This window comes from Amblyomma mixtum, chromosome 1 (assembly GCF_055824585.1).
Source record: "Amblyomma mixtum isolate Tamu chromosome 1, ASM5582458v1, whole genome shotgun sequence".
NCBI lineage: Eukaryota > Metazoa > Arthropoda > Arachnida > Ixodida > Ixodidae > Amblyomma > Amblyomma mixtum.
Window position 1 is genome coordinate 12,371,752 of NC_143012.1, and position 27,950 is coordinate 12,399,701.

The 27,950-nt window shown below is 48.8% G+C and overlaps 1 protein-coding gene across 1 annotated transcript; it reads right to left on the minus strand.

Moving 5' to 3' along the window:
- Positions 1-1,769: 1,769 nt before the first annotated feature.
- LOC149365487 (histone acetyltransferase KAT6B-like) lies at positions 1,770-27,856 on the minus strand. The gene is made up of 8 exons (XM_089542959.1): positions 26,571-27,856; positions 10,620-10,794; positions 8,636-8,748; positions 7,181-7,262; positions 7,016-7,081; positions 6,805-6,895; positions 5,793-5,925; positions 1,770-2,150 (listed from the first exon to the last, which is right to left on the minus strand). The coding sequence occupies exons 1-8, from the start codon at positions 27,432-27,434 to the stop codon at positions 2,010-2,012; spliced, it is 1,665 nt and encodes a 554-aa protein (XP_089399085.1). The 5' UTR covers positions 27,435-27,856; the 3' UTR covers positions 1,770-2,009.
- Positions 27,857-27,950: the final 94 nt, after the last annotated feature.

The following is a 27,950-nucleotide window of genomic DNA, read 5'->3' on the forward strand; positions in this document are numbered from 1 at the left end:
TCCCTAATGGTACACTCAAATTGGCGTTCTGGAGAATAGCCCTGAATCCGCAAAGGTGCACAAAATCCACTGCGGTGCAGGGAGATTCAAATGACGATTGGAACAAAAGACGCGCTCTTAGCTGCGAAGGGCAAGAGGAGGCAATCCGACATGAAGCAGTTGCTCCCAGTGCACAACTGGAACATAGGGTCTCAATCCTAATTGCCCACTGAAACGCATATTGGTTCTTTCAGCAAGAAAACATGCTCCGGATCAGTACACACTACAAGACACACTCAGGGGAAAAGGCTTGCAAGCTACGGTTCAGACACTAGTGCCACATATGTACACCCGCTATCATAAGTTTCTAAAGTGCGATTTCCGCTGATAAATTTCATTTTTTTTTTGCACGCAGTGCACACCGCCTGAAAATTAACGGTGCACCATATAATTTGTACCGTCTGAATCAGTCCTCAGATGTCTATTGCTGGCTGGGCACGTAATGACTGCTATTAGCTTTTTTTTTTTTTTTAATAATACTGTTTCCCACTCCAAGTTGAACCTGCTCAGAACGAGACTGCTGCCAAATCACTCATGCTATCATGCAGAATTCCAAGGTCCCATGGTTCATGCAGTTCACTGAACTGGCAGATGCCTTCTATGTAAATTTGCTAACAGCTGTTTATAAGGCAAGGAGGGAAGGAAAAAAAGACAAAAGCCCCTGAAATTGCTGTGCACAATCTGGCAGTCTGTTCCGTGCTGAACCAAGTATGCATAAAGGAGCAGCATCCTTGCGTGGCCTTAAAGGCACCACTGAGACAGCGACCCCTCATGCTCTCAACTGGCCTTTGCAAACAAGCGATTCTTGAGGACATGGGACAAGCAAGATTCGCATAGTATTTCAACGCCCCTTCCTCCTCTGCTCACTGTGGGGCAATACAGACATTGTGAACACAAAATGTAACTTTGCCAGCAACACAGTCAAGCCATGTGTTTAATACATTAGAAACAATTTCAGTGCGACAGGAAAGGCTACGGCCATGAGCAGAAAGACATGAGGGTGCACGTTAGATGAGTAAAATGAAGACAAACGACCTCGTGGGAAACTAAAGTGCTGGTGGGACTTCTAAACAATGTGGCACTCGTGCACTCAACTTGTAGAGAGCGCGACCAGCTGTTTAAATTTGTGTGCCTTAATGAGCTACATATGCTGCCAGCAGCATATAAGTTTTCGGGGTAAATTCCCTCCATATCAGCTCAGTGTGAGCTTTTTAATTCTCAGCACAGTGTGGTCTAACTCTGTGCAGATGAATGTATGCGACAGAGAAGATTACCCCGGCACAATCCTTCAGGCACATTTCTGCGTCGCTTCTAGAGATATGTATTAATGCTTCTCCTAGCTAATCCACCTGTAACTCAGTACACACAGTTAGTACAACGTAGCCAGTTTCATCTGAACTACACTGAAGCCTCCTTTTGCCTGACATGCCAAACCAACAAAGCAGATTTTGCAGTATGAAGAGTGGTGGTGCCATCTGCCAGCAGGCATGCAAAACATTCATAATGAGAAGATGGCGAATGTCACAGCACATTGCTCCCTTAACAACAGATGGCATGAATGCTCTCTGCACATTGAAATTGTTCGTCTTCGACCTAGTGCCATACTGCAACATACTTTGGCAAAACCAGACAAGCTCTAAAACCACACACCACATTAAGCAAATTCTTGGCTACAAACTAGCAATTGGTTTAGCCAGAAGAAGTATTAATACACTTGTCTTTGAAGGTCAGCACAGCACAATCTTCCACAGCTTCCACGAGGCTTCCTCCAGTGACACAAAATTGCAAAGCAGCACAAAATGCCCTGGGCAATGACTTGCTCAACAAACGCACTCTTCGTGTCACCACAGATTGCGAGAGACTCCAAAACAACACTCTGATATATATACAACAGCAGCATTCGGTGCTACCAAAACAAAACAAAAAAAGATGATTGCAATGCTCTGTGACTGATCGGACTGCAGGCTTCATCAGCAGAGGTGTCCGTTGGGCAGCCCCGTCTGGAGCCTCTTGATGTGGTTGTAGATCTTGAGCGCTGGGCCCAGCTTGAGAGAGAGGCCGGTCAGCACGTCACTGCGCTTCAGCAGGAGCAACGAGCGGCCGTCGATTTCCTGGTTTTCGAGAAGCACAAAAAGGACTGTGTCACTCATCGCCAATCTTATATGAGGCACCTAGTTTCTCGCAATCCCATGATTCTGCGAAAAATCGCAGATTTAATCACTTTTAGTGGTATTTTATGTTCACAGCCAAATTCTAACTTTTGATACAGCTGTTATGAACATTTAGTAGAAAAATGAATAATTGATCTTATTTGCAGAAATAAAAACACAAAGGGGAGTTTTGAAACCTCAGGAAAATTTTTAAAGAAATATTATTACGATTATAAGGAAATCCGAAACAGCTTGGGCTAATCACAGCCGAAGGAGGATATGCTGCTGGTTAAGTTTCTACCAGAAAAAAAGTGGTAAAGTGTTCACTTAGTTATCTTCGTTAAAGTGTTAACATAGTGCGTCGCAGTTTAAAACAAGGCACGATCGGCTGCGGCTATAGCACAGTGCTCTCGTACAGTGGCCAGCGAAGCTGATGTGTTCGCACCACCATGGGTTTGAAACCCAGTCGCGGCAATATTTTATCTTATTTCTGCACCGTTGAGGTGACAGATGCCACAAGATTCTTGGCTGAGTTTGACCCTGTAAAGTAGTGCTTTTGTACTAAAAAAGATTGTAGCTTGCAAGCAAGCCTTGGGCTTAAGAATCGCCAGTCCTAGCTCGTGAGTGGCAAGTGTACCCGAAAACTGCTCAAGAACTGAAATCCACTGACAGAGACCACACACTGTTTCTTTCTAGGCAAGAGGGACAAGCTTAACTCTTTCGCTACCGCGCCATAGGCGATCGTTCGCATATGATCGATTCAAATCGCCCGCGCAAAAAAGCTAATTTTGGAGCGTTGTGGACGTGCTCCGCCATCTAGTTTGCGAGCTCAACAACTGCTCTTTCGATTGCAGCCTTGGTTTTAGTGTTTTGACATGAGGGGGCGCCGTGAAAAATAAAACTTTGAACGGCCGCAGCACCGTCAGCCGGAGAAAATGGCGTCCGCGTCGCCGCGCGCTCCTCGGAAACGAAAGCTGACACCGAGCACGTCGGCCGGTTCCGGTTTCGTTTTTCGCGACGAAAGCAGCGGTTATTACTCGGGCAACAATGTACAAACGTTGGATTTCGGTTTCGGCAGCGAGACTTCGCCTCGGGAGCCTGGAACGTCAGCGCGTACTTGCATGTAAGTTCTGTTTTCGTTCGCTGTGTGTTTTCTGCGGTGCATACGGTTTGTAATTGATGACAGTGGTTTATTTTTGTGCTTCAGGGTCTTGACAACGTATGGCGAAGACAGTTTGCCAAATGCTCAAGGTCGCGTCGCGTTTTTCAACCAAGACGACAGCTAGGTGTCCATATCGGCACATCGCTGCGGAGCGGCGCTCGGAGATTCGCTCGAGTTCTAGACTTTTTTTTGATGCTCTTCACAGCAGAAATGATGAAGATCGTGTGCGGAAACACTAATAAGTATGCATGGATGAAGATTTTCAGCAAATTCGGCGTGACGGCTCATGGGAAGACGTGAATCTGTTGGAGATTCTGATGTTCATTGGAATCATCATATACATTGGAATTGTTGACCTGCCACGACTGTATCTCTACTGAAATACCAGAATAATCTATTCTGGCCCTCTGCCATCAAAAATCATTTCTCAAAATTGGTTTTTCGCTTTTTTTTGTTTTTGTTTTTTTGCACGTAACGGACCCGGATGATTCAGTGGCGGCAGCTTCTATTGGCAACACTTGAAAAGTGTCCTGGCTTTTGAAGCACATCGATAAAACTTATTTCATCGATCCAGATGTTTTAGAGCTTGCCTAAAATGCCAAATTTTATCAGCTGACTTTCAGGGAGCAGCTCATTCAAGAAATCTTCGGGTATGATGAGGGAAAAGAAGTCCACGCCCCCAATCCTCTCATAGAATCCATTCAACACCAACCGAAAAGAATGAAAAAAAGAAGAAACTACAAGCTCGGCTATCAGAGAACAAGGGAGGAACAAAGATAAAACCTTATGTGAAGCACTTGTCAGTCTACCTCTACTTCACATCTTCACCTCTGACTGCTCTTCACAGTGGCACCACAGTCATGACCCCTGACTTGACAAGCCATGGAAAGTGCAGTAAATTTTTCTCATAGCTGAAACTGTGAATAATGACAGCTATAAACATGTGCAACAGTTTGTATATTCCAGTTTTCCTCTAATCAAGTTCGGGCTTAGTGCAGCCGGTAATTTTTGTTTTTGCTATTTACTTTTTTGTGTTTTTAGCAAATTTCACAAATAAATGTTCATTTACTTTTGCACACACAACTCTGGTGTTTGTTTCATTCAGAAGTGTAACTAATAAGCTACAATTTCATGCATTGCAATATGTGCTGGGTGTATTAGTTCTTGAGAAAAAAAAATTTCTTTCAGTACGCTCCAAATCGTGCATTTTTCCGCGGTAGCGAAAGAGTTAAGATTTCAATGTACAATCTTTCATGGCCAGAATGGAAGAAGTGACCCCAACACTCACTTCCATTGCAGTCGTTGTGGAGATCCTTGTATCACGCATGCATCATTCTTTGATTGAAAATAACAAAATATTACTTTATACTGAGTTACAACAGCCACTTTCAATTTTAGAATATGGACTCCTGCAGCATGCAAGGCATGAGCTAAAGAAATAAACTTGCACGTTCCTTTCCTGTGTCTCATGCTTCCCGCAGAATTTCACCATTTTTAATTCTGGATTTGCGGAATTTCACGAATTCTTTATTCTGCATTCATGGAATTTGAAATTTTCCGCTGAAGAAAGTTAAGAGGCCTAAGTTACTAAATATTACGCCCTTAAGAAAGGTCAAAGGGCATTACATAAGGCATACCATTACTAAGGCAGAGCAGTAGACAATGCTCTGGGTATTTGCTCACTGTGCTGCGCACAGCCGATCACAGCGGCAGCTTTGTAGCTTGGGCATCCCCTTCGTTTTCAAGTAGTGTGGCGTTTGGCTCAAGAGCCGTTGGGAGACCGACTGATTTTGCACTGTTCAAGCTTTCCCTTAGCCTGGTGTAACTTGCTCCTCTGAGATGGAACATTTGGAAAAGTGGGTCTTCGGCCTTACCTCATGCAGAGCAAATAAGCCATAGCCATCGCGATCTTCGGTCAAGATGCCCTCGCTCTAATAAAAATCTAATCATCATCATCATACTGCCCCAACTGCAGCACTGCGTACATGGCCTACCCTTGAAGAGGAAGTGGTGATGTTTCATTATAAAACTTAAATTAAAGAAATAAGATTTTGCTGAGTTTTCTTTTAAAAGGTACCATCATCATCATGCTACCGCTTAGCTGCAAAACTGCCGCACATTGCCTTGTCATGCAAGAGGCCGCATTACACACTAGAAAAAGATTGGTAAAAGAAAGACTGATGACAGGCTGTTCTTCTGACTATGTTTCAAGAGTATACAAAAAGAATTTAAAATCAAAGCGTGGTTTGGTACCCCCTTCCATGCCAGGACAGCCAGATACAGCTTAACAGTGCCAGAAATACTAACTTCCACTTAATGCACTTTTTAGCAAGAGTCTGCCAGAGAACTGAGCGTCCCGCTTGACTTTCCCACTCTTTACTAAACACAGCTTACGATTAACACCTCTCGGCTACCATGCATCTATTCTTTAAGACTCTCACCTGGTCCCTAAAGACTGCCGCTTGTTCCGGAAAGCCGACATGCACCAAGAACTTCTCGACCTCTTCCACGGACCAGTCCTTGGCATCAGGAACAACGTCAGGATACTTGTCCAGGGCTACGTAGTATGCAGATCTGGGGAACAGCACAAGCACGTTAAAGGCAGTGTGCAGCATTTTGTGCAACTGCATGCCAAGACAACATCAGAATTGTGTCACAGATTTGCAATTGCAGAACAGTAGATGAAAAGCTCCAGCTGCTACTTTGTTACTGGAATTTTCCTCCTCTAGGAATTGTTAAGTGTGCTGCAATCACTTCAATGGCACATTCGTTTACTAATTTGAATTCGTTATGTGGTCTGCAGTGCAGTATTTTATGAGGGGTGCAATACAAGGCATAGACAAACGCAGAGGTTTAACTTTATGCCGTAGACAACGAGTTATTAAGGTAGCTGTCATACGCATAAAAGGAGCCATTATGGGGCAGTTAAACTGTACTAACATTGAAGTGGCCTCTTCACTGAATGGACACAGCCACTAGACAAAGAGATAACGTGCAGGAAAACACGAAAATGGGTGTGGAAATATTATGCACTGCTGAATGTGGAAGAATCTAAAAAAAATGATTTTCGAATGTTTCTGCACCATAGAATAATTTGCTTTGGCAGAACCAATACCCATGAAAGGCTAGCTGCAAAATATGTAAAGTGGTGCGCTCTGCCATGATGTTTGTATTGTTCTTGACCAAGTATGGGGGTTACTTAGTATGGAGTCATAACCATGCATGAAGTCATAGTTCTACTTGATATGGTGCCATATTTTGTGGCTTCGTTTGCTCGAAACTAGGCAACACGCCTCCTGTCTTTCTCTTTCAAGTACAGGGTTGCACTTTCTTGAAAGTCATCATGTTGTAAGAAACCATGCTTATACTATATAGCAGCTTTGGTGCCATGGTTAGAGCCTATGTTTGCCTGCCACCACTTGTGATCATGCAGGGACAATAACTAAATCTTACAGGTCAGCATGTTCTCCGTCGAAAGGTTTGAGCTCTTCGTCAGGCACGGGGGAGTCGCACGGTGTCGGGAGTCCGACTGAGTTGTCCACTTCTGCAAACACGGGAAGAACGACCGTAAATGTGCTGACAACCAAATCTCAAAATGGGTGGCAACGAACTGATAAAAGCATCACACTGAAACAGTGCCGAGAGGAGCTTGGCATTTACGTACCAGTTTTGACCTTTACGCCAGCTGGCTTCTTCGTGACATCGCAGCAGGCCTTGCACAGCCATTTGCCTGCAGAGGGTCGTAGTTAATATACGTTAGATGGCTCCTGGTGACATATTTTCACGAAATAGAATTCTATCCAAGAGAAAATAAAGATGGCGCCCTTACGTTGAGGCCTATGCGTCAGCTTGGGCCTGTGGCAAACCATGTGGTAGCCTCGATCGCAGCCGTCACAAATGATCAGCTCATCCTAAGAACAGGGGGGCAAAAAAAAATGAAGTGTGATTGTTTGTACATACTGAGATACGTGTTAAGATAGGATGCATACTGATGTTAAAGACAATGAAAAACTACAAGGGACTACAAGGCATGCTAGTTAAACCAGGTAAAGTAAGTACACTGAAAAATATTTATAAAGTAAAACGTAGGTCAGTACTGGGAGTATGTATCTCAGCTTCAAGTTTTGTGCAAAATGCAGTAAGCAGAGTCGTGAAAAGCCCGATTCAGCACATCAAACGCCACCAAGCAACTGTGGAAGGTCTGGTTTGGTTTGGTTTTATGGGGTTTAACATCCCAAAGCGACTAAGGCTATGAGAGACGCCATAGGGGAGGGCTCTGGAAATTTCGACCACCTGGGGTTCTTTAACGTGCACTGACATCTGACAGAGCACAGTACACGGGCTTCGAATTTCTCCTCCAAAGAAATTCAGCCGCCGCGGCCGGGATCGAACCCGCGTAGCGGCGGCTGAATTTCTTTGGAGGAGAAATCCAGCATGTTGACAGCCATCAATAAACTACAGGTCCAAACCCAAATGCACAAACTGCTTACAACAAGTAGCTGAGGACCCTATAGACCTTGCTAAATGTCATTCCAATTCCTTAGCATTAAAGCCGCACTGCTATCGAACCTAGTGTAGCATTAATTGTGCTACATGTGCTACATGTGACATGAGTCAGGCTTGTTTGTTAGAGGTCAGAAGGCTATTATAAATACTAAGCAGTCAGCAAAAAAAAAAAAAAAAACACAACTTTATTGGTAAATTTTATTAACTTTTCAGTAGTAGCTATGCCACGCATCACAGTTTTCTTAATGCTTAGAGTGCAACACAAAGGGAGAAGGTCAGTTTCTAGTTAATCTAGAGAAGAACATGGTATATGACAGCTGGAAAATAAATGAGCACACCAAAGTCATGCCACACTGGTGACACATGCACCCCACACTTGTACCACATTTGTTACCATCATTCTTGGTGTTTCCAGCCCTTCTCGAGAAATCCTAGCTTCCCTAAAACCAAGCCTACGAGAAAGGCACATGCCTATCCTCAATAACTGGAATTTGATACACGGCAGAATTTGTTATACCCAGGCTTGTTATAAGAGAATTTCACGGCACATCTCAACTTTCGATCCAGCCTGACCTTCATTGTTAATTTGACAATCTCCACAGTGCACACACACACAACTGGACATGTTTAATTAATTTGTGTCAACGTATAAGTGAGCGACTTTTGTTAGTTTATCAGCATAGAGAGCACATAATTTTCCAAACTCTGCGACTGTGTGGAACAAGTGCCTACACCAAAACGACTCGCTTGGCAATTATGTCCCAGCAATGCGACTTACGTTGTCAGCAGTCGCGTTGCAGCCTGAGCAGGTCTTGCAGTCGACGCACTGCCACGTCGCAAGGCGGGCAGCAGCGGCCAGTTCAGCAGAATAATTCAGGCAGGATGGGTGGGCTGTTGGCGGACGAGAGAACGGAACAAAACGCAAGCCGCGGCGTGTCAGGCGTGCTGAACCTTTGCTCTTACTGGGCATCGCAAGCGAAAAAAAACCACACTTTGCATCAGACTTCTTCCTTCCTAACCACTCGTGAACCCGGGAACATGCACTTAAAGTAGCGTCAGAGCATTAATAAGCAGCTGTCATCAAGAACAGCTGCACAAAGTTCTTCTATTCAGCGCAGAAAATGTCAAAATATGCAAGAACTGGTGCAGTTAGGGAGCAGCCTCAGGTTTCTTTCCACAAGCCTCCCAGCACCTTGGCTCGGGTGAACTCAGTGGCCTTGGACAGAGAGAGCGCTTCCCCCCCTCTTCATTGTGCATTGTAAGGACGTGATGGATTATGTCCCGCACTTCCAATGTGCGAGGAAGTGTTTACGACCGGTTAGGAGCCAGGTTCCTTACGTAGGCTTGCCTGAATTTGGGTGTTTTATGACTGGAATTTTACAAATGTTACACCAAATGTGCAGAAAAACAAACCAAAGAGGCACTAGGACCAGAAAAACACTCAAATGAAGGTTTTGCTTTACTTTTTGTTTCTGGCAGACTTTTATAGAAATGGTTCTTCAGTGTAACCATGGAAACACACAATGTTTAGCTATGCAGAAAAACACACAAGAGCTTCTTGTTTTTAGTAGTATAATAGGTGTTATGTGATATACTGCATCTGCAGTTCCGTATACTTCTACAAAAGAATTACGACTATTCCGACTGTTGAAGTCAATGTGTGGCCTTCAACATGTCTTGTAGTCAAGGCTGCATACTTGTAACCCATTACATAATGTTGGACACCACTGCATTCTCAGAAGTAAATATCTCGTTTCCTCGTAAGCCAAGCCTTTTGAAGCTTGTCTATAGTGACTTGCAAGGATCATTAATGAGATCTTTGAAGTGCACTCCTCCTTGGCATAACTGCTTAATTATTGTATTGATCCACTGACTAATTATTGTACTTGCTCCATTGATCATTTGTTCACACAACCTTAATAGTACTGAAGATGGACAGACTGTCAAATTCACTCATTTTATATTTTTTTTCCTTGAAATGAGAGAAACACCATCTCTCACTATTCCGTATTTTGAGGTATGCTGGTTATGTGTTCTTTCTCTATAATAATGCCTGGAACATTCGTTAACTAAAACTAGCATGTGGAAATTTGCCTGAGTCCGATAAATAGATAATTTATAATTAAATTTTTTCCCCTATGCTGTTTCAGTTTTAGCAGCCAAACGGCAGTCATGACATCAAAGTTTACTTTACGTGACATAATGGCGGTATTTTAACTGCTTCTTCATCCATTATTCCGGCTTTTGGGAATGGCTGGCATAAAAAGTAGCAATGAGTTAAAACAACACAGCACTGTGTCAAAACTTCTTATATGCCTCACGTGCGCTGAATTGAACTTTGTAGTCATAACCACCATTATGCTGTTAAAACCGAAACAGCTGGAGAGAAAAAAGTAGATTATAAATTATTTAGCAGCCGTAGGGGAATACCACCTAATGTCTAATGCATCAAAGGAGAAAACATACAATGAAGTTAGGTGTCTATAGTCCTTTCGAACTTAGACCATCAAGGCACATGACATCACCCATTCCCAGTTTCAGTGCTAAGTGCTAAGTGGTCCTGGCAATATCTGCAATATGTACAAAATTAATTCTAGTAAAGAAGTTCTAATTTACCCTTGCGCTAGTCAACTCTGCGGATGAGTACAGACCAGAGGTAAATAACAACAGGTCTGAAGTCATCTGCTGGTGGTTACGGTACTAACACAACATGAGGGGCACAATGCGCACAGGCTCAAGCAAAGGCCTTTAGGGCTTCTCACCCTTGGTGTTGCAGTCTCGGCAGATGAGCAGGGACTTGTAGTCATTGCTGGTCGGAGGCACAGAGAGGTAACAGACGAAGCAGTGCGGCTCGTCTTCCTCGAAGAACTCAGTCACGTCCATGGTGGGGCTGTCCAGGTTCTCCAGGAAGTCCGGCCCATGCGTCTTCTTGATCCTCTGAACACCGACGGACAGTCAAGACGGAATGTGAGAGGCACGGTAACTGGCTGGGCACGTTGTGGTGTCGTTAGTAATTAGGTCCACAAGCCATTACAACTGCTCTAACTAGTCTGTACAGCAATTTAAAACGTCGCACGTCACGGGGCACTGCAGAACTTATAGCCAAAATAAATTTTCCGAACAACAAGAGCATGTTTCGTGACATGTGCTTCGCAGTCCTTGAAAGTAAGCCCAGCTGAAATTAACGGGCTTCTTAGACTCCACTACTGTACTGCTAAAGGAAGATACTGTAAATTGTGTTGTGGGTGACAGCAGATAATAGCAAAAACACTTTTTGAGGCTTTACGTATATAGAATTTAATATGCTTACTATGAGTGCAGAAAGCTCTTATTAATTCAACTTCAGTGCACTCCCACAGCCCAAATGCTGGTGATGAATACGTATCCTGCTGCTAGGATCACACAGCAACTTGTGTCACTGACAACGGATGCCAAAATACTGGACAGACTGTATCAGAATATGCAGAAGTTCTTTTAAGCACCATAAAAGTTTCTGTACTGAGCAAAAGAGGACAGCACGCAAGGGCAAAAAACAAAAAAAAAAAGGTTTTTCTAGCAGCCATGAAACATATGGACACACTGTGCAGGTCTAATAACACAATAAACAAGTAAATTGCTGACTATCTCGTATATCGATCAAAACAGCGCTCTGGCCTATCTCGTATATCGATTAAAATAGCGCTCTGGTAACAGCACCATTGCACCAAGGAACCCCAGACCAACGAACCCCTTTGAGAGCATCAACATAATTTCAGCTTCACCAAAGTGTATGGTTTCCAAGCTCTGTAGCAGAGTGCTTCATCAACATACGCTGCTTGAGTGGACAACATTTGTGCACTTTAGGTGCACTCAGCACACATGTGCTATTCAGGTGCAGCGAGTAAGGAAACTTTTTTTTAGCAATTAATTTACAATCGAGCTAACAAGCCAAGACAAGTCAAAGAGAAGTATGAGGCTGAAGCAGACCACGCGTCCACTAGCAGCTCGCTGAACTGGGGCCGGTTCACACGGGGGTCTCCCAGGAAAGACAGAAGGCACCGCTCCGGGCTTTAGGTTGCGGCAGACGACAGGCCCATCCACGTAGTCGTCTGCCGTGAAGTGAAGGCAGCAGACGACGCTGGTGGCTGATGCCCCCTTCGGACAGACATTTTCCCTGGCCACCGCTTTCAGCCATCTCTGACGAGTGACAGGGTCTGACGGGAACTCGTGAAAGATGACACCGGGCTGCTTTTTGTTTTTGGACGATCGGCAAAAAGGAACGCAGCAGTAGATCATGGGCACTCTGTAAAAAGTGGTTCGGACATATTGTGGACTTCTGTGTCACAAAGTGATTGTTAGGCATGGGTGCTGTTTCTTATGCCAGTGAGCATCATGTGTGATTCATACCTTAGGTATGCATTCACCCTTTGATGTGTGAACTATAATCTGCTCTCTCTCTCTCTCTTGCTCGCTTTTCTCCTCTCTGTCTGTCCTTTCCCTTCCCCATGTGTAGGGTAACAAAGCAGAATTCAGTCTGGTTAACCTTTATTACCTTTATCTGTTCTCGCTCTATGTTGTCAACCTCAATCGTCACAATTCCTTCACTAACATATTCTTGTGGACAGTGAAAAGACTCAAAAATGCATTATTTTCGCATTACTAACGTGTCATAACGCCGCGCCGGATATCAACATGCCTCATTCTGAAATGCACCCAAGACACGCGCAGAAAAAAAAAAACGCGGTGGTATATGATTTTGCACGCATAATTAATTCGCGTGGGACACCACAAGTGTTAATATAAGACGCATCAACGCAAATGGCGGTTCGTGCGAGCAGCAAGAAAGATCATGCAGCCGACGTGGAAAGGGACGGGGAGAGGAGGAGAAGCGCTCCATTCGACATATTCGCTAACACCCGCAAGTAAATAATAAACAAGTCCGACGACCGTCCACGGCACGGGGCAGTAAGCGGTCAGCCAGTGCACCAATGTTGTCAACCAATTCTAGCGTGCGTGCGAGCGAGCGAGCAAACACGGCGAGAGCCGCGGACCAGCTGACTCGATCGTCCGCCAAGAAAGAGAAACAAGAAACAAAACCGTGACCTCATTACCGCAGAGCCTCAAGCTAGAACGTATATGCACCACCCTCTGGTTTCGGAGCTGTATTTATGCTCGCACTCGCCAAGGTACACAAACAGACAAGCTCCATAACGAGGGGGCGGCACAGCTGACCGCGAGATACACACCGTCTCGCGTCGACGTCGCAATCGCGAGCGAGTTAGCTCCGACACACGGCGAGCTGCGAATAATAATAAAAAGAAGACCGTGCGTCGGGCTCGACCAAGGCCATTTATAGAACGTTGGAAAACCAGACTCCCTTCCCGCGGCATCACCCGTGCGAAACCATAACGCCTCGCTAGCTGCTAGCACGGAGGAGTCTCCGACGCCGCGACGAAGCCCTGCATGACACCGTCGCTAACGTCTCCATCGCCCGTGTTTCCTTACAGCGACATCGCGGAGAGATCGGAAGCAACGAAAACGCAGTTTTAGTGGCGGAAGCAAAACGAAAGGGTGCGACGAGGGATGACTGCATGGCTGTGACGGCAAAGCAAGTGTTCTGCTGCAAAAATGTTACCTCGGCGCTGGCGTCTTTCCCTTGAGCATCGCGGAACGACGACTCCCGACACCCGAATCTGAACGGTATTCCGCACACGCCTGTGTGCTAGGGGAGACCACGAACGTCGGCGATCTTCTTCCCTTTCTTATTTTTTTTTACCTCGCTTCCTCGCTCACACCGTTTGTTGCGGTACGCGAGACGAGGGAGGGCGAATGGAGAGGAGGGGAAAAAAAATAAGGAGCGCGATCTCCTTCCTCTCGAAAGGAAAGGGAGGTTATTGGCGGAGAGAAAAGAATGAGAAAGCGAAGAGAACTGTGCTGGATTAATGCCGTTGAAGGAGAAACAGCTGGAGAAAGGCAGGCTCGCTTCGGGAAGGACGGCTGCGCCACCTGGGCACAAGACTGAAAACGTGCCACTTTCGGTTTTCCTTCGCTGCCGACAGAGGGCGGTAACTACCTGTCTCCTATCGCTTTTTTAACATTCCTGCTCGCCTTGCCTCATTTTTGCTATCCGGCTTATTTCGCAAACTCGCGCCGGCGTGCACGGCATTCGAATGTGCCCGAGCCTCAGTTACATTTTATTGTTGTTTCAATTAACCCTTCAGGTTCAAACACCTGTCGCTGGAGAATCCTCCTCCTCCTATCGTCACACGTGCACCTCGATCGTTCGGCCACGCCATGGATAGGGATATATTTAGAGGAGTACCGACATCGTGTTCTCTCGCTTGATAGCAGGGCAAGCGTTCAAAAATGTGCGCTAGGACGCCGCACGCATCTCGGTGCGCCATCGATATTTGCTTGGCGTCGTGCCAGCGCTTCGGCTCCAGTGTTCTCCTCCGACGGCGATTACTGGCGGCAATATTTGTCACCATCCATCATGGCGCAGGGAGCATCGTGGAGGCCTTCGAAAGATATCAGCCCGGAGAACGCGACATTATGTGCTCTCCCGTAATTGTAATTTTTCTTTCCATTACTGCACGGTCGCACGGTCCTTTCGTCACAGGCTGCGTGACAGCGGACGTCCAAATACCGTAATGCGACTTTTTTTTTTTTTTTCGGGCAATGTATTAGAAACAGACGTTTCAGTTTTTCGTGGGACTCGCAGAGCAACTACACAAAAGAAGAATCAAGCTTGCGCCGTAATACAAACGCACCGACCGGATCCGTGCAGATATTTTCCACCGGCGATAGTGGCAAACTGCAAAAGCAGCAAAGATCGCGAACCGACACAGCACGTGGGAACTGTTTGGTATATTCCAAAGTAACAAACCCGTTACGGTATTCCCCGCCTGACGGAGGCAGCTAGCTACATAGCTGTGCATTCCCCCTTTTTTACTGCGCCTCTCCCGTCGAAAATTTAATATCAATCGCAACATGATCACCATATTCCAAAGTACGTGGACACCATATGAGAGACCAATGACCATCCTCCGCTCTAAGTGCATGCTGTTAGTGGGAGTTCTGCATTTTTAAAACGTTATATTACATGCATATTGCACAGAAACCACATAGCACCCCCTGTATACAACCCAGCGCTTACACAAGGACACGTCACTGTATATATCACAAATACGAACGACTACTTCGCAACAGGGTTACTTCTGGATTAGAAATTCACCCCATGCGATTTTTTTTTTTTCAAAACAAAGTTTGCGTCCTGCTTTTCGATGTAGTGTTTATTTGTAATTCAGAAAAGAGGGGGGGGGGGGGGGGTCATAACATTCGCCGCACGTGCGCACGCGGCAGGTCTGCTGCTAGACGTACAACCGTACGGCAACTCGCTGCCCCTAGAGGCGCAAGTGAAGGCGCGACCTGCAAATGCGCATGCGCAGTATTTATGCGGCAGGTCTGGTACACGTCCACGCTAGTACGTCACCGCAACTTTAAAACTTAAAATGCCAAGAGCCTTTGCATCTCACCATAGAGTACATGCTAGCACAAACAATATCACCATAGATATATAATTTTCCAATTGTATGCGATTCCACTTGACTGACATCTACTGTGAGGAATGAAACAGCAATGTGGGTAACAAAAAATCCGTGCAAAAATACTTCCTAATGACGTGGTGTGGCGGATACGGATCAGCTTTTACAGTTATGCACGAGGTCGCGAGTTCGATATATGGCATGCATTTCAGTGTTGAGGCAAAATGCAATAGAAGCCAGGCACGTATCCAAGGGAAAGGGTGGAAGCCACCCCCCCCCCCCCCCCTCCCCAGCTTTAAAGTTATCTTGGGGCCCCTTCCTGAAAAAAATTCCCGGCTACGCGCCTGATAGAAGCCCATGTGCCGATACTTCGATGTACCTCAAAAAAGCCCACATAAATAGTAAGGATTCGAGCCCTTTACCAATTGGCTTACCCCGTATCAGTACCAGGCTAACTGGTAAAAATCAGAAAATTTTCATATCGATCCACCCCTATAGAGGTGCATATGGAGAGACAGATTCTTATTCCCGCATCTGAGCAGGAACTCGTACGCGCCGCCCACACACACAAAAAAAATAGTAAGACCGCTGACCGCACATGCAACGACGCGTGTGCGATGACGTTTCGTAATTTCACGTGCTTTGGCTACGGGCACGGCTGCGTGTCCGGTTTGTGCAGTTCCCTAACGTTTGTTCTTCAACTTCTATCACTTATTGCGCTTTCAAAAAATTGGTAGAGTAAGGGGTCAGTCCCGTTCGTAACGTTAGGAATCGGAAGCAGCACTCCTTCGAAATCGACCAGCGTGTAGAGAAGCAAGGAGGTATATATTCCAGCTGAAGGAATTCTCAGCGACTTTGGGCTAGGTCAGCGAGAGGCGATGCCACACTAACAGCACAGAATGTCAGAACTGGCAAGCCTCTTTGGGCGGATCAAGCGTTCTCTCAAAGCTTCCGCCTAGACTTCATCGCTCTACGCTTGTTGGTGCCTACCACTTCTCCCTGAGTGGCTTTCATTAACAAAGGAAAAACCATGCCGAACCCCATTTTTTGTCCAAAGAAACCGAAAAAATATATCGCTTAGATGAGATCCCCCCTCGGCTGCCATCTCCCAAGAGTGATCCTCAGTGCGCCCCGTGACCACGGCACAAGATAATCCGCCTGCTGATAACCATGCGTTCATCACACGTGAGCACGCGCACACCCTAGCCATGTGGCGCGGCCAAGGCGCTTGGGGTGAGAGTTCCAAATTCGGTTTTATGACCAGAAAAAAAAAAGTACTATGAAGAGCGAGCGCCCTGGAGAAGAATTCACACCCCAATTCCCAGCTTCTCTCGTTCTCTCCTCACATCGTTATCAGAGCCCGGTGCTCGCCTACGCTCTCCTGCATGCTTTCGGGTCAGCTTGTTTTTCTTCCGCATTTCGTTTACGCGCACTTTGCTGTTCTCTTTCTCTCCTCCGCCCTTCCGAGCAGGGGCAGGGCGCCGGCTGCTGTATATTTATACCGCGGTCAGGGGCTTACTAAAACGGCGCCGGCGGTTTCCAAGCTTGAAGCGATATCTGCCCATACAATCATCCCAAAACCATGTCGAGATACAACGCACGCGTCTGACTAAACAGCAGAACCCCCCCCCCCCCCCCCCTAAAAAAAAAAAAAAAACTGCCATACTCAGGGACTTTTCTTTGCAATGCTGCACAGGCTAGGCAGGAACGGGAAGGAAACGGGATTCTGTCCCCGTGCTCTGGGGAGAGGGGGTCGTTCGGGCTAGGGGTGCGGAGGGGTGAAAAGGTGGAACCTATGGAGCCAAACAATGAGCAACACTGCACAGGACAAAGCCCCTTCCCTTTCCTGCCTAGCCTCTGCTGCGCTGCGAAGAAAAGTTGTAATAGTGCCACAACACCACTTATAGCAATTCCAGAAAGCGACGGACGGGAGAGAGAGAGAGAGAGGAAGAGAAAGGGAGGGGGGCAGCGCGACCATACAAGAGGACCCTTTCATTACTATCGGGACAGGTGGACCTTGGACTGTAGGGGAATACCTGTGGAAGATTCGTCCCTCGAATCTCGTCCATTTATACGAGCAGGTGTTGGAATGTGTCCGCCACAGTACAGCGTCGAATATCGCGGCGACCTTAGACCTCTAACAAAACGTCCACACGGACCTTAGCGCCGGCACGCACAGGAGTGAAAACACCTACTCTTTGGACTCTTGCGAGCGGGTGCTGTAGGGGAAGAACAGCGTCGAATGGTCGCCCAGGCGGCCGATACGCTCGGCCTGTAAATTTTGGCCCAATACTACTACTACTACTACTGGTGGAAAATAAGTCAACAGACAGAAGATAACCGGGGCACCGATACAACTTAGGATCATTGGACTGGCCTTAAAAACGTAGCAAAGCGACGTTCGCCCCCGCCGCGATACAAAAAGAGGCCTATATTAAGGCGAAAGCCTTTAATGGCTCATTCTCCAGTCCGTCCGTCCGGCGTTACATCCAGCGCGTGGGGTGACTCATCGACGACCGCAGCTGCCAAAAGGTGACGTCATGTTCATCGACAGGTGGAGCTGTCGGAGCTGTCCATCCATCCGTCGAGCGCTGTTCCGTCGTCAGTCCATGTGCGGCAGCTAGTGGAGGAGGATGGCTCTCAAGCGGTGCAGCCGTAATAAATATAGGTAGTCACTGGCAGTCGAAGTAGCGCGACAAAGGCTTTCGCCTGGCGCACTTTGGGCTGCCAAACTGCCCCCACAGTTTTTTCATCCATCCACAGATATAAATGAGAGAGGCCTCTGTCATGCAGGTGACGTAATCTATAGTTGATGATGACGATAGGTAGCAGGCAAATCTCGCCGTTAATGTTGACCTGCCTCCTTTGGAAGGCAGCCGCAAAACGGCAGTCGAAGCCAGTTCCCGACGCAGTATTGAACCCACAACAACTGTCCGCGGAACGGCAGAGCGAAGAGCGCGTCCGGAAACGTCAAACAGAGACTGCGAAGGCCACAGGAAATTAGGCGAGCAGCGGGAGCTACGGAGCCGCTGTGCGTGGGTGGATGGATAGATGAGTGCGCAATGAATCGCCGCAATGGATGGACAACACACAACGGATGTCGACCTTGGCCACAGAGCATTTTGGCATTTCGTGCTTACTGCCGCTTCCGCCTATAAGCGATCCTTTCGTCTTCCAGACATCGATATAACGAAAGCGCCGTTACCGCAGGCTCTCCAAGAAAGAAGGCGATAGACTCGGCACGCGCAGCCACGTGGGAATACGCTGTGTTATTAGTTTGTTGACAGCACTGAAGAAAACAGCAAGTCGAAACAGGTGACCAACGAAGGTCGAAATCTCAGCAGTGGGGAACAGCATTTCTCCTTGCCTCGAGGGGGAGGATAAGCTTTATTTAATAACACAGATAAAACCTTCCCTGGAGGGCTCCTCAGTCCTTCCCCTCCAGCCTAGTCCGGTCAGTCATTCTGCGCTGTACACCAGCTCGTGTGGTTAGAGTGGCGGTCTCCCAACAAGTTGGGGCCGGTGTGTGAATGAGGTATATGCCCACGTACTGAATCAGAACGCAATGTCCTCTCGGGAAAACAAACTCTCGACGATACCGCGAAAAAAAAAAAAGAAAGATCGGCGTGAGCGCCATCTAGGTAAAAATGTAGAACCGAAATCTGAGCGAGTTGGTACATATTAAAGAGGTAAACGAATGGTATCACGGATAAGCCGATTTCGCTGTAACGCGCGTGTCCACTCCCGTTATCTGAAAGCAGCATTTTTTTTTTTAGCACAGCCAACGTTTGTCAACGGGCTGCAAAGCCAACCGATTTCGCTAGTCGGGAGTGGCTTGGGAATGTAAAGTTTTCACCTCTTTGGAATAACAGTAATACTAATAACACTGCAAACAGGCCGAGCCACATTTCTTGCGCAAAAATTTTGTTACGAGAAGCTGTTCGCTATTACGTAAGACATGAGCCGAATTCGATTACGAGAAGCTCGTAAGATAGGAGGCGAGAACGAGGTAAGCATCGATTATCAGTACACAAAGTTCGACAAAGCAGAGAAAAGAAAATGAAAGCGGTAAAAAAATTAGACCATAAATGAAAGCAAAATCACGGATAGGCGTAGGTTTGCCGCGGTGGCTCAGTGGTTGTGGTGCTCGGCTGCTGACTCGAAAGACGCGGGTTCGATCCCGGCCGCGGTGGTCACATTTCGATGGAAGCGAAATGCCAGAGGCCCATGTACTGTGCGTTGTCAGTGCGGGTGGTCGAAATTATCCGGAGCCTTACACTACACTTAATGCCATGAAAGGGAATGCGCAAAAAAAAAAAAAAAGGACGACACAAAGAGAGAAGACACGACAGGACGAGCGCAAATTCACAAATGGTTGATTCAGAAGTTGACACCTCCAAATATAAGACGATCAGGCGCACGCGCGGCGGATACACCCACAGCATGCCTGGTAAATGTGATAACACCATCATACACTACAAGACAGATCTTAACAAAGCTGACTAGCTTCTCTACAAGGTTAGAGACACATCGCTGACGCAATTTCGTGCATTCTTAATCAAGAAGGATTCCATTATTTCCCGCGCCACGGCGTTGCTGCCCTGAGCAAGAATCTTGATGTCATACAGTCGCGGCCTGCACTGGCATTTTCGGCAATGTTCGGCCAAATTCGGCCACGACGTCCCTCATGGCTTGAGCCGCTTTGGGACGTTAAACCCCATAAACCGACCAAACCAAAAGCGCAGAGTGTTAAATATTTCAAACAACAAAAAAAAAAGAAGAAGAAAAGTATGACGTTGAAGACACAAAACCAATTCGTAGGCATAGAGCCTGTTATAGTAACGCTGAGCGCCAGATCCTCCACACTTCAATATTACCACTCCATCGAAAGCGGGTTTCGTTCTGGGAAAAATGAGGGGCCGTTTATATCAGTCCTCCATGCGAGCTTTTTGCACACAAACGCACATTTCGCGATTCTCTGGGCACGACGGCGAGCGTGCTTCGAACAAATCGATCCACAAAAGGCTCCTCACAGAAAGGTCAACCTATACGTCGAAACGGTTTCGCCTCCGCAAAGTTGACCATAACCGTTGCAGTCATTCCCGAGTCGGAAAGAAAACTCACGGAAAGGCCGACCTACACGTAATATAGTAAACATCCATGTCATACGCCAACCGGACAGTTCACTATACCGTCGCGTTTCCATGAATTCTGCGACAGGAATGCTGCAAGGCGGGCGCATAAAATCGGATTATGTCCCACGCTAAACGTCGGCTCGGGGCAGCGCGCTTACAACTGGCGTTTGCAAACTGCACAGAGCAAACTGTCGTAGGCACAACGTTGCTGCACCATCATCCCGCCCCCTTTACCCTGATTAATTGTTTTTTTTTTTCATAATGCCTCAAAAGCGAACGCCGCGAGTTCCCATTCAAAAAGGGCTTGCAGCATACACGGAACAATAAGCACTATCGAAGCCAACCTTAATGACGATCGTCCACATGCAGAGATGCAAGATGTGCTTCATTGTCATTGTCAAGATGTGCTTCACTGCACTTTTTTTATGGCTAAAGAAACAGACACTCCATTTTTGTCACTTCGTTTCCTGGATGACCGGGTTACACGAAAGGGATATTGAACCAAAATTTTCCAGCTGCAGTTTCTGATGCAAAAGCCTAAAAATTATGAATATATGAAGTTTCTGTGGAAAAAAAAAAAGGGCGCAAAATACAATATTTTTCTGCGATTTTGAATCGTACCGCCGTAACTGGCGTGTTGTAGTAAATAAACGACTGCCTACTAATTCGATTTTCCATTGCCGGCGGTTAGTACCGGTCTTCAAAAGCATGGAAAATCGTCTGTCGTTGTTCCAGTCTTATACTAGTAAGACTGCCAAGCTGAAAGAATAACAACGCTTCCGGAATGTAAGGTTTGACGCTCATATCTGGAATGGCGTGGTATTAGTGTGAAAAACGATACGGCTTAAGTTACTGCAGTGTTTAATTCAACCGAGTTGTGTGCTGAGTTGTGTGCATTCGCATTTGGTTAGTCCCGTGCTGAGCTTAAGCCTCCTATAGTACAGTGCAATGAATGGTGTGCTCGCGTTCGTTCAGGTTTGCTATCTGGCAAGAAGATGCAGTGTCCTCTTGTTTCGCGTTGTGTGATACGGTAAACGCTAGGGTAATCAACGGTACGCCGTGAGCGGCCTCATTTCTTTCAAAGAAGGCGCCGCGGTGGCTCAGTGCTTATGGCGCTTGGCTGCTGCTCCGAAAGACGCGGGTTCGATCTCGGCAGCGGCGGTCGAATTGCGATGGAGGCGAAATCCTAGAGGCCCGTTGATATGTTTTGCCGAGCTAGTAGCGTGTCCCACCAGGCATCGGGTCCAGGAGCACCGCCGCAGTGCCGAAGGAGGAAGGGACGTGGGCCGGAGACGAGGAGTAGGGGAAGTGAAGGAAAAACTGTATTTACATAGTTACATGATTATTTACAAAAATGACAAACAAAGTAAAAACTGAGAAGTCTCAGGGAAACGTTGAGCGTAACGCTCAGGGAGTCGCTCCGGGAATCGCTTCTCGATGAACGGCTCGAGCGCTTTAAATAGACCCTCCCGAGATCTTCCCGCCTTTTTCAACCAATCGTAGGGACTTCGTCCGGGTGCTCCAAGGTCGTTCACCGCTTCGTCGTCTTCCTCGGCTGAGGCCCCTGAATAGTCGGAAGTGGCCCGTCAGGCCAGGTGGATTTCATATCTTGTCTCGAGGAAACAAGATGGGCGAACACCTGCCGCGTCGTCACCTCGCTTCATCCGCTGAGGCCCGTGGATACTTGGAAGTGTCCAGAAGTGCGTGTTGACGGGTTAGTCGTTTCCGGCCAGGTGGATTCCATATCTTTGTTCCAAGGAAATTCCCCAAAGACGAACACCTGCCGCGGCGTCACCCCGCGGTTGACAAAAGAGCTAGGACGGGTTGAATGGTAGGCGCTTGGCAGACGCTCGTCTCCGCAGGTAGCAGCTGGCGTTGAGACATGTCACCTTGACAGATGCACACAATGTCGCAAGGTCAATACTTGGGTGCCTTGGGTGACGTTAAAGGGGAACTCCGGAAGATACGTCGTGGCAGTTAGGCAGAAGTGGTGGTACCAGGAATCCAGGAGTTGAATACCTCCCTCGTGTTCGTTTCCACCTGTCATGAGGTTGCATGGGAGCACGTGCTTCATGAAGACCACTTTCGCAGAACGACGCACTGCCTCTGGGCATGGCCTAAGTGGACACAGGTGTGACGGGAACACACAAAGAGAGTTAGGGGGGGGGGGGGGGGGGGGGGTAGAAACACAACACCGTGTACTGTGCGATGCCAGTGCACGTTAAAGGTGGTCGAATTTTCCGGAGCCCTTCACTACGGCGTCCACCATAGCCCGAGTCGCTCTGGGACGTTAAACCCCCATAAATCATAAATCACTTCTTTCAGTCACGTTAATGCAAAGACGTCTGATCGTCAGAGCCGTACTCCTCGAGTGCCTAACGACTTTTGTTGTCAGCAGGACCAGGTTTCATGTAACACAGGTGTGCGGCAGCGCGCATCAAATACCGCAGCCGGCTACTTGTCGCCTCAGTATGAATAAGTCATCCGCCGAAAAAAAAAAAAAAACTAACGAAAAGTGGCGACTACTTCTCGGCATAATCGCAATATAAAATTGATTTTCAGCGTTTTCTTCATGTTTAGATTAAAGAGTAGGTGTTTAACTATTGCGAAAGCAATGGGAAGATGAAAGCAGCGGAGACGCTCGAAACAATCGGTTTGGTTTGGTTTATGGGGTTTAACGTCCCAAAGCGACTGAGGCTATGAGAGACGCCGTAGTGGAGGGCTCCGGAAATTTCGACCACCTGGGGTTTTTTTAACGTGCACTGACATCGCACAGCACACGGGCCTCTAGAATTTCTCCTCCAAAGAAATTCAACCGCCGCGGCCGGGATCGAACCCGCGTCTTTCGGGTCAGCAGCCGAGCACCGTAACCACTGAGCCACCGCGGCGGTCGCTCGAAACAATCATCCAGATGAGACAAACTCCAAGACACCAATATTAAATAAAGAGAACGAATTTGTTGACAATGGAACCTAAAGAAACGGTGCAAGATAAGTGGATGGAACGGACTGCTCGTAAAGTTTAGGAAAACAACCTATCGTTCTCAACCACGCACGCAAACACAAACTACGAACGAAGGTGTCCGGTGCAAGATGAAAGCATACAACAGCTCAACCTTTCAAAACTACCATGTCGTAGCTAACGTGCTCCCACGGCCCCACACGAAACACGCCGTCACTACCGAGAGCAGGCCCGTTGAAAAACCTCTCGACCCACCAGTGACGCATAGGCATATGCACAGCGACCTCCCCCTCTGTAGTGATCTACGCCGGCAAATGGCGCCGGCGCTAGCAGACGAATTCCGTGCCGCATATTACAACGTCCGCAAATGTCTTCTGGGCTCGGGCGGAGGCCGCCGGAGCCGATCCCCAGGGCACGAGCACAGCGAAGAGCGCGGACGTTATTGAACGGAACGCCGCACGAACTCCCGTCTCCGCTGGGACGGGCAGCAGCAGGCCCCGGCAGGCCCAGGCCCGGGCGGGCCGCCGCCTCCCGAGCTTCTTGCCCGTACCAGAAACGAATTGTTCAAAAGCCGCCGCCTGGCCCGCAACGGCTGCCGCCGCCGCGCAACCCCAGGTAGCAGCGCAGCAGCCTCTACGTCACGCCTCAATGACGTCACGCGCGCTCGCCCGGCGGCGGCCGCCGGCGCGCGCGCGCGCGCGCGTCCGCGCGCCCCGACATGCGGAGAAAGAAGCGCGCGAAAAAAGATGCGGCGCGCGGCGGCGCAATATGGCGGCCGCCAATGCTGCCGGCGCGAGCGTCGTCTGCTAGCGTCATCCGCGGACCGCACTTTCCCCTGTGCACTGCGTTACTGCTGCGGGGTCAAGAAACAAATACGCTGAAGGAGACGGAAGAATCTAACGCCACGGAGGCTACAACCCACGCGAGATCCCGCACGCGGGCAATCGCGGTTAGGCCCGAGCGAGGAATCCTTCCATATCAGCGAGGGCCGACCACGCGCGCGCGCGCACACGCCTATCGGCGATAATCCAACCGGCCCGCCGAGCTCTGCGTATGGGGAGGCAGGCGCAGCGGCGAAACCGCGAAGCGCGCTCCCCGTCGCCGACACGCAAACGACGGTCCCGAACGCGCCGCTGCGCACGCCATTGCTGCATTGGGCGGAGATAGTACGAGAATCGTGCGCGAGTTCCCGAAACGTTTGTTCTCAATTCCTCCTCATTTTGGTCGATGGCTGCGCGCCAGAATGGAACCGTCTAGCCCACCTCGAAAATGTCGTTGCGCGGTCACACAACAGTCATGTGGTTGCATGTTCAAGGCCGGTCGTCGTCTACTCTTATGTGTTTCTCCCGTTGTATTATTCCCACAGAAAATGCGCGCGCGCGGTAACGCTAGCGTTGCGGTGAAACCAGACCTCGATCGAGCTCGCGATTTCCGGCACGGCTCGGAGAAGAGAGCGGTGGTGCCAAGTGCAAAGACGAAATCCTCCACCAGGCGTCGTTCTGTCGCGCGGCGGAAGCGACAGAAAAAAAAAAAAGTGAGGCAAGCGTAGTCTCCGGGAGCTCCGTTGAAATCTTGCATGACTCAGTGATCATCGTTACTCTTGTTCTCTGCTGCAGGTTTTCTGGGCCCTTCCAGTGACAGGGGATCCCCGAAAAGAAAAAATAGTCAGATTACAATAGGATTTATATCTCACAATCTACAAAAAATATTTATGGTGGAGTTTCGTACAAAGAGTTGCAGGCGGGGTAACTTGACAGAGCTCGAAAACAAATCTGCAGCAGGTTTGCAGCAAAATGCGATTTTACATTTGGTCTGAGCGAGATCACGGTGATGCTTACTCAAGCGGCCTTCGATTAATTCTATTACTCCCAGCTGTAACCATGTATCGTGCGCCCACTGTCTGTCAATATTAATACGAGGCCCTTTACCACACGACGCGCGTGCCGAAGACGAGCACGTGCCAATCAGTCAGTTTCAGTGAATAAGGGACAGAAATAGCACACCATGTCTAACAAGAAGACACACGTGTAGGGAGGCTTATCCTGGGTCGAATTCCTTGACTTTTTTTTTTCTGCTGATCCAGTCTTCGACAATGCAGGTATAACTGATGTACTAGCACACAATGATGTGTCGTTAATTAACTATACTATAACGTCATCCCCATTAATTGCCACGCTGAGTGAGCATAAACGTTGGAAAGGCCTTTAAATTATCAGTTCCATGCCCGCAGCTCTCGGAGAAAGCGCGCTAAAGGCGGTGATGTTGGGACCGTGTCATACGTCGCAGAAAAAAGGGGGACAAGACCCCCTCCAGTTTTCCATCCCCCCTTCCCGGCCAACCTCTCCGTGCTGACGCAACGCTATGAGCGCGTTTGGCGATGAGCGAGCTACTGCAGGGAAGGGTCGCGCGCCACGCGGTCTAGGTCAACAATGACGACTTCGGTGGAACGTCCCCAACGGCAACACACACACACATTACATACACGTTGGCCGCCTGCAACAAATAACCGCTTCAGAAACAGAGTATGGAGGAATAACGACAACAACAGCACAACAACATGCCGACGTAGAGACAATAAAATGTTTAGCGCCCGCTTAGTCGCAATCACGGGCGACGCAAACCAGTCGACAGCAGTGCCATGAGCAAACGCGAAGATAAGGGCTTCGCCCTCCTCACAAGCGATAACCGAAGCGGCTGACGAGTCGATCGGTTTCGCGCGTGTAAGCCATGGCCCATATCCGCGACGGGCAGAGATGTTTTAATTTTTTTTTATAGTGGAGAAAAAAATAAAAGTAACCTACCCCGAAAAAAGCCCGAGGCGCCAGCTCGGGAAAAACAGCTGACCGCGGTGGTTCGTGGAGGCGAAGCCCCACGCTGTATGAGTGATCGGAACCGAAAAGCACGGTTGATAAAATGTCTATACAGTGTGTTCCGGTTTCATGGCTGCTAGAAAGGGTAACCACAGAGGGGCACAGGCATAATTGGCGACGGCAGGTGACAAAGGAAACAATAAATAAACGAAAAGGGGTGGTATGAAGGGTACTTGGAGCGTGAGGACGCGGGGAAAAGGGAGGAGGGGAAGAAATCGACGCACCTTGCGCTTGCTGAGAGGTCTGGCCCGCTTGGCGTTCGGCGGGGAGGTGAGCGCTGCTGAAGAGGCCGTCCTGGCGATCGGAGGAGTCGGTGCGCGCATCATGGACAGGCCGTTTGTTCCGTTGACCGCAACGGCGGCGGGACCGGGCGGAGGAGCGCACGGTGCTGTCGTCGCGGTGGTGCCGATCGGCGGAACTGCGCTACTTTCACACGCCTGCTGCTGCTGATGCAACGGCTTGTGCACGACACGAGGCCTGGGTGGCGACAAAGTCGTCGTCGTCTTCTGCGCGGACGATGCAAGTTTGGCGGCACGCTGCTTTTCGGCTTCGCTCGGCGCAAACTTGCCGCAGGGCAAGCGCACCATTCGGCCGGAGGCCAGTTCCTTGTCAATTCCAAGTTCGAGCGCTCCCTTGGTGCACTTGAAGTCCCTGGCCTGCAGGTAGGCGTCCAGATCGGCGGCCGACACGCCGGCGTCCGAGTCGCCCGGCTGGCCCGCGAACCACAGGTCCCGCACGGCGTCGCCGATCGCGCGGCTTACCTTGAACGTGGTCGCTTGCGGGCCGCCGCAACCGACGGCGACCGCCGTCGCGGCGGCGGCAGCGGCGCCGGTGTCCGAAGAAAGCGACTTGTTGAAACGAACCCATTTCGCGGCGTTGCGGTAGCTCGTGTTGCCCTTGTAGTCCACTTTGATCACCGCCTCCGCGTCGACGAGCAGGTCGAGCTCCTCCTGAACCTCCGCTTTGGTCAGCCCATGCCGCCGGTGGAGCATGTGACAAATGCGCTCGAAGTCCGGCCGCGCTTTGCGCTTTCGCAGTTGGTCGATCGTCTCGAGCACTATCTCCTTGTGCTTCGGGGCGCCGGGCATGTTGGAAAAGCTCGCTTACCGAGTGCCGGGAATGCGTTCTTCGGCGTGCCTTCAGCGTCGAACGAGCCGAGGTGGAGAGAAAAAAAAACAACAATCGTGCGGAGCGCTGCCGGGCGCCGGCCGTCAGCGGACACAAGGGAGTTGACTCCGAGCGAACTACGGGCGGAGCGCTCTAGAGCGCATGCGCAGTGCGCGGTGCGCGCTGCATGCTGGGAAAAAACGACGCGCCAGGCATCGCTCGCAGACGCGCAAAATGTTTGCGGGCTCGCGGCGGGCGGCCGGGGCGAGAAAAAAAAGTAAAGTCGACAAACCGCGCTGTTTTCTTCGCGGGGTTGTGCCCCGACGCGGAAAAAATGACGACAAAGTGTCGGAACTCGCGTCCTACGTCGCGGCCGGCTAGGGCCCTACGTTTTTGCGCCACTTTTGAAAGCGTCACGCCGCCGCTGACTCCCGTCGGGATGCGAAGGCGCGTTGCGATTGGTCCGAGTGTGCAGTAGCAGACGCGCCGAAAGGCGG

Excerpts from the sequence above, each read along its gene's own strand:
- LOC149365487 (XM_089542959.1), bottom strand. The coding sequence starts at position 27,434 with ATGCCCGGCGCCCCGAAGCACAAGGAGATAGTGCTCGAGACGATCGAC. Across the intron at positions 10,795-26,570 it reads GACCTCTCAGCAAGCGCAAG|AGGATCAAGAAGACGCATGG; the intron begins GTGCGTCGATTT and ends GTCGGTGTTCAG. Across the intron at positions 2,151-5,792 it reads CGGCAGTCTTTAGGGACCAG|GAAATCGACGGCCGCTCGTT; the intron begins GTGAGAGTCTTA and ends CTCGAAAACCAG.